Here is a 7,138-nt window from a genome sequence, read left to right as displayed (position 1 = left end):
ATATAAAAAAATGACGCATCCTTAGATGTATCCATATCTTAGTTTTTTTAGAAATTGACGGATCACCGTATCTGATCGTATCCATATCGTGTAGTCATATCTGTGTTTGTACTTCATAGGGTATAGGCTACTGTCTTGTGTCTAGTTATTCCATTCTCAACACAAAAACTATTAAAGTCATTGCCTAGAAACTCTAGACCATTATCTGTTCTCAAGTATTTTACTCTCTTATTAGATTGATTCTCAACAACTGATTTCCAGCTTTTAAATTTGTCAAAAGTTTGGTCTTTAAATTTTAACAAAAACACTCAAACTTTTCTTCAGAAATCATCTATTAAGGGAGAAAATACCTTGAGCCATTCCAAGAGGGAGTCTTTGTATGTCCCCACAAATCAGCATGCATACAACTAAAAATTTCTATGGTTGAATGAGTCCCTTTCACAAATTTCTGCCTTTTTTACTTTTCATAAACATAGTGCTCACAAAAATTCTGCCTCTTAGTGCCTCTAGACTAGATCAACCCCTGTCTCTTTAACTTTTGAGTTCCTTTCTCACTTATATGTGAGAGTCTCCTATGCCACAAGTCAATCTCATCCTTATGAGTAACAAAAGATTGAGCTGGCAATGAAACAATTCTCATAAAATAAAGCCCATTGGACTTTATTCCAATAAAGACAATCCTCCCTTCCTTTATGACCTCTAGGCTTCCATTCTTCCCAACAAAAGAACAACCCTGATCATGTAGCATTCCTATTGAAATCAGATTTCTTCTTAGTTGTGGAACATGCATCACCTCCTTGAGAAGTATGTCCTTATTGTCTTGGAGCTTGAGTATCACTGAACCTATCCCAGTCACTTTGCAACCATGATTGTCTCCCAATGAAAACAAAACCACCGTCCCATGATTTGTAAGAAACAAACCATGCTTTTGATGATATCATGTGGTAAGTACATCATGAGTCTAACACCCATTCCTCTTTCATTTTATGGTTATTTGCTTCCTCTTCAGTGATAACAATGACTTCTATAAATTCTAGTCCATCCTCCCCTAATAGATCTCCCATTCCATGTTCCCTTGGATTCTTGAAGTCTTTCCTATAGGGATTCTTCTTTCTTTTAGGATTTTTTCTCTTGAAATGTCATTCATTATGGAATAAAAAAACACTTCAAAACAGACTTGTCTTTCTGTGATCTATGCCCTTTCTGAACACCTATTTTTCCTTTCTTTGAAAACGATTTCCCCTTTGTGAATAAACATTCAACATCTCCACTGCCCTTTGATTCAGCCTTCAGCTTCAATTCTTTACTCCTCAAAGCTAAGATCACATCTTCAATAAAAATTGAATCCCCTGCCATACTTCAAAGTTGCCTTCACATCTTTGTAACTCTCATGGAGAGAGTATATCACGATGGTTGTCTCATCATCCTCCCCCAAGCTTATCCCCATTTGAGCAAACTCAATGGCGAGTTTCTTGAACTTATCAAGATTGGCATCTAAGGATTTCAAAGCATTCATCTTGAAAGAAAACAACTTCTCTCTAACATAGCGCTTGTTAGGTACATCCTTCTTCAGGTAGAGCTTCTTCAACTTCTCCCAAACTTCATAAGTTGTATTTTCACTAATAACTTGCCTAAGAACACTATTTGAAATGTTCAAGATCAGTGCTTCATAAGCTACTTCTTCCATATTCTGCTTTTTTTCATCAGTGATAGCTGTAGGCGAAGTTTTAGGATCCTCAATTGCTCTTAAAGCCTTTTGAAAAGCCAGGGCTTCTTGAATTCTATTCATCCAGAGTTGAAAATCCCCATTCCCTGTGAATTTTTCTATCTCATACCGAGCTACTGCCATCTCTGACTTTCTTGTTGTTCTTGGCAGGTTTCTTGGAGAATCTTGGAGCTTTTCTTGAGTGTTTTCTGTGTGGCTCTGATACCAGTTGATACAAAATGGGTCTCTGTTTCTTTAAACCTTGCTTTGTGACTAAAACCCAAAAACAGAATGAACAAAAATAAAATATGACCCAAAAAGAGAGCTGATGGTAGATGCCATTTGTGCTTTTTATTGTGCCACGTCACTGAGAGCAATATCAGAGAATAACATTTCCTTTGCTTCATTATGAAATTTTACACTCTCTCACTAGGGTTTTGTTTTCTCTACATCTTATCTCTAAGTGTTTCTTCATCTTTCTGTTAGGGTTGATGCCTTAAATATCGTGGGTCATGTAGTTTGTAATTGTAATGTACAAACATTTTATTTATTTAATAAAATATGAGATGTTTTATTCGATATTTAGTAGCATTAACCCAAAAACCAATAAACTAACATCCAATGTTATCTTCTGTAGCTTAAGCACGTATGTAGAGACATACAGGTGGATCGTGTTTAAGTGATAACCTAAATGGTCCGTAGTAGATAGATAAGGCTGGGAACCTTATCCTGGTGACACTGCAAATACGACCTGCTTTGTAGATGTTAAAATTATTGTAAAGTGCTACAAATGATTTGATCATGATCATTCATGTAAAGGCATATGAGTGAGGGTATTCTATACAAAGGAGTTTGTATAATATCGAACCACGAAATGAATAGTCTCATTATATAACACTGTTCATAATAGAGACTTACATTTCACCAGGATGACCACAGGTGACATGACATGAATCTTGAGTGAGTTATAAACTCCTGCTTATGAAGGCGATCCTTTGATTTGTATTGGTGAGAGTGGCCAGATTGCCGACTCGATAAGCCTATCATTTTTGGGGATTCATCTGATTAGGGAGATGGGAACACAACTACACAAGACAAAATTCACTCCTTTCCTAACGTCTGGGTAAGTAGATAAATTACTCCTTTAAGGGTTGATTTCGAGGCTTGAACAATGTGGTGTCACACCCTCTCTTGGCCCGAGAGGGGTTTGGTCATAGTTAGACTATGACTTATGTTCATAGAGGTATTAGTGGTACTTAAGAAGTTAGATGTAACTACAGGGATAAAACGGTAATTTTGGCCCAGCTGTACTTACGAGCAATTTATGAAAGGTTATTGCACCGCTGATTGGTTATATCCAATGGACACAGAAATATATCTCTAGTGTGAAGAGTGCAACTATTGGTCTTTAGTGAAGTGGCCGACAGTTAATGGATGTTGGGTAATTTAATTAAAGAGTTTGATTAATTATCCAAGTACCATTGGAGCTTCAATCTACAGGTCCATAAGATCCCCTCTGTAGCTCAATAGGGATTATTGAGAATTAATTTTGGATTAATTTGAACTGGTTAAATTAATCGAGGCAATTAATTATATGTGATATAATTAAATTAATTATATATGTGACATAATTAATATAATGTATTTGACACATTATAATATAAAGTTTATTTGAGAGGAAATAAATATTTGAATATGATTCAAATATTAATTATATGGATTGGATTCATTTAATTAAATTTAGTATAAATGTGATTTATATTAAATACCACAAATTAATGAGAGAATTAAAACTGTAGGTTATATTGTATTTGATACAATATAAAACTATAGGTTATGTGTTATATATGATATAACATTATATATATATTTAAATTAATTTAATTTAAATTTAAATTTAAAGGGAGGGAAATAACTTCTCTCCTCTCAATTCTCTCTTGATCCCACATAGAGAGTGGAAAGTAGGTGGGGGTGGTTTTCACGTAGGATTATTTTTTAGTTTTCCATCTTCACAGAGAAGAAATGAGTGTGAAGGCTTCTGTTTTTTCTGAAAATTTTCCCTCTCTCAAACTCTCTCCTTCCAAAATTCTGTAAAGCTCACACCTCTTGCATATTCTCACCCCACCCTAAGGAAAATATAGAGAACAATTTTGGGGTGGTGTCTTGGCTTCTTGGATCATGGTTGATCGTGACCGGAGAGAAGAATATCGTGAAGACTGTTGTGATCTTCAAGGGTATGTATTCTTGTGACCTTCATTTTTATCTAATGCATGCTATAAATTTTTCCAATTAATGCATAATGTTTGTATTCTATAATTTCGTTGTTTTGTAAAAATTGCAAATTGGACCGACCCCGCTTTCACTACGGAACTTCACAGTTCCTTCACTTTCTATGTAAAACGATGAAGAAGAATAGTTTTTTTTCACCATGCAAATCAATGAGAATGAAGAGGAGAAGAAGAGAGATACAAGGATTATAGTGGTTCGGTCATAGAGACCTACATCCACTTTAGAATGTATGATTTCTTCTTTTATTCAAGCTTTCTAAGTTGTTTCGTGTGAAGTTCTACAGATTCACTCACATATGAACTCATGCACACTGATTTTCTTCTCTCAGTACATATATATAGCACAACTTTTGTTTAGTTAGTTTCTTAAAACTAAAACAGAAAATAGTTTCTTTGTTACAACTATTTTTCTAACAGATTATTTTCTTTTCTTTGTGAGGTGAGCTGGAAGAAGTAGATCGGTTCAGCTGCATGCTTGGTCTGATTTGAGGTAATTTTTAGCTCACCTTCTGTTACAATAATAATTTTATTTCAGAGATAGGCCAGATTACATTTTCTAGCTTCAATGGAAAGAAATGTATTGATAGTGATTACATGTTGCAAGATATGTAATGGTGAAAATATTTCACATGTTGTAAGAAATGTAATGGGATATTACATTTTGTACATTTTCCAGATGGTAATGTAGCTTGGTAGCAAAAAGATACCATCAACATAAAGGATATCATCAAGAAGAGGAGATTGATTAGGAGAAAAGCCTTCAGTGATGATGTTTTGAAGAAATATATGGTACTTATCATTCTATCTCTTGCTACTCAATTATATTTAGGAGGAATTTGCAACAACTTAGACACTAAGAATGCATTTCTTCCCGGGGATGTTCGTGAAGGGGTTTATAATGTGGCAACTTCAAGAATTTGTCCAACAATCCTTGCCCAATTTAGTTGGTAAACTTCTTAAATCTCTTTTATGGCTCGAAACAAGCGCCCCGTGCTTAGCTTGAATGTTACATTCTTCTTTGTGTTCATTTGCAATTTCTATTATATGTTGAGCTATTGTGATTGGATATGGTAATTTTTACATGGTTGATTTGAAGTCGGTTTGACTATATTGGAGACTTTTAGGAAGTTATTTAGGATGCAAACTATTTTATTTCGAGTTCAGATAGTTTATGTTTGCAATGTAGATTATTGTTGTTTATGGTTCAGAAGTCTATATATGAGGTGTAGATTATTTTAGTTTGAATTTAGGATTTATGCATTTGGGTTGTTAATTTGGTTTATCATGGAGTTTTTAAGAATGAGTTTAGGATTCATCTTAGAAGAATTCATGGACAGGGGTGAACCATTTGCTAATGATGGTAGGAATGTTTCGTGTTTTAGTTGTCTAAGGGAGAAAATCCATCATATGTTGATCAAATGACTCGTGATCCATGGATTCCACCAAAATTAACTCGTATTTATTATAAATATTTTTTATGATTGAAAAAAAAAAACTATGTGTTCTAGAAGTAGAATTAGATGTTGGTTTGTTTTATCAAAACACTAAGAATCGTATGTTCTTTTTGGAAGTAAAGTGCAAGAGGAGAAACTAAGGACAAGGAAACTAAGTTCTCTAACGGTAGACACATAAATTTTTAAAAAAATACTTAAGTGTATCTCAGGTATCACATCTTTATGCATCTCACTAAATTGTTCAATCATAACTTGCCATGTGGCAAAAAAAATTTTTTGCTCTTTTTAAAAATATTTTAATATTTTTTTGAAGTGAATGATGAGAAAGGATACATGAAAATCAATGATGCTCATGACGCATCAAGTATTATCCTAAATTTTTTAGCCGTCTAACTTCAAAGAGAGCAAACCCAAATCTTGGGACTTGCAACTTGGCAAGACATTTTAATTAGTAATTTTATTATACAATATATTTAATCAGTAATTAAATTTGGGTTAAATCTCAATTTTGATTTCTAAAATTTGAAGGTTATATATCCATATATCCATTTGGTGCCTTTATTTTAAGAGATTTTTAATAGGTTCTTAGAACTTTTTAAATTGTATTCTTTATCTTTAAATGTTTAAAGTTTCTTAATATATATTTAAAATTCCAATTTAGTGTCTTTTTCACATCACTTTTGTTAGTTTGTTAATAAGATGGGTAGTGGATAGACAATTTTAAGTAGTTTATGCACTTGGTGACATAAATATATGGTCTAGAAGTTCAAGACAAATACTTATGGGACACAAAAATAAAAATTTAAGAGTTCATTAAATTTTTTTATTAAAAAAAGTCTATTATATGAAATATAAGGATTGGATGAAACCTTAAATATATATATATATATATATATATATTTTATAATAAGTCACTTTCACTACATTAGAGAGAAGATTTTAAATATCAATCAGATATGTTAAAGTCAGAAATTGTAAATTTTTTCAACCTAAATGACCCTTATTAAAAAATGAATTCAACCTAATCCAACCATGAAATATTTGGATTGGGTTGGTTCAGATTAATCGAGTCATTTACTTAAAATTTTGTTCTAAAAGGAAGTAAAATGTAAATATGTAAAAATCTAATTTAATTGTTTTTATATATTGAATTAAGATTAACAACTCAATTTCAATTTATATAGTGAAAATTTTCTTTCTAAGATACTTTTAAGAGTTGTTGAAAAATAAATTATTAAAAAAATATTGGAATTAAATAAAATAAAAATCAATGTATGTATAAATAATTGTGTTATAAGTAATGAAAAAAAATTATTTTAAAGTGAATAATAATTTCGAGTTGGTTTGAGTTATATTAGGTGAACCCATGAACCAACCCAACCCATAAAATTTTCATTTATTTGAACACAATCCAACCAAAATAAGTTGATAACCCAACCAAACCGCATGGATTGGGTTAGGTTGATCGATTTTTTTGGATCATCAGGTTTTTTAAACACGATGAAAACAAAACAAATATAAAAAAAAAATCAATATTTATAGATTTTTCTAAAAAGGACACTGGTAAAAAAATCATAAAAATATAATTAAAGTAATAAACAATCATTTCACTCTGTTAAATAATTAGTTTATATTCATATTTACTTTAGGGTTGTTATTGTTAATAATTAGTTTATATTCATATTTACTTT

At 31.9% G+C, this 7,138-nt stretch overlaps 1 protein-coding gene across 1 annotated transcript; it reads right to left on the bottom strand.

Moving 5' to 3' along the window:
- Positions 1-1,330: 1,330 nt before the first annotated feature.
- Positions 1,331-1,849, bottom strand: LOC120089100. The gene has a single exon (XM_039046525.1). The coding sequence runs from the start codon at positions 1,847-1,849 to the stop codon at positions 1,331-1,333; it is 519 nt and encodes a 172-aa protein (XP_038902453.1).
- Positions 1,850-7,138: the final 5,289 nt, after the last annotated feature.

The sequence above is a fragment of the Benincasa hispida genome, chromosome 10 (genome assembly GCF_009727055.1).
Source record: "Benincasa hispida cultivar B227 chromosome 10, ASM972705v1, whole genome shotgun sequence".
NCBI classification, from domain to species: Eukaryota; Viridiplantae; Streptophyta; class Magnoliopsida; order Cucurbitales; family Cucurbitaceae; genus Benincasa; species Benincasa hispida.
This window is presented reverse-complemented; position numbering and strand designations above follow the sequence as displayed.

Excerpts from the sequence above, each read along its gene's own strand:
- LOC120089100 (XM_039046525.1), bottom strand. The coding sequence starts at position 1,849 with ATGGCAGTAGCTCGGTATGAGATAGAAAAATTCACAGGGAATGGGGAT.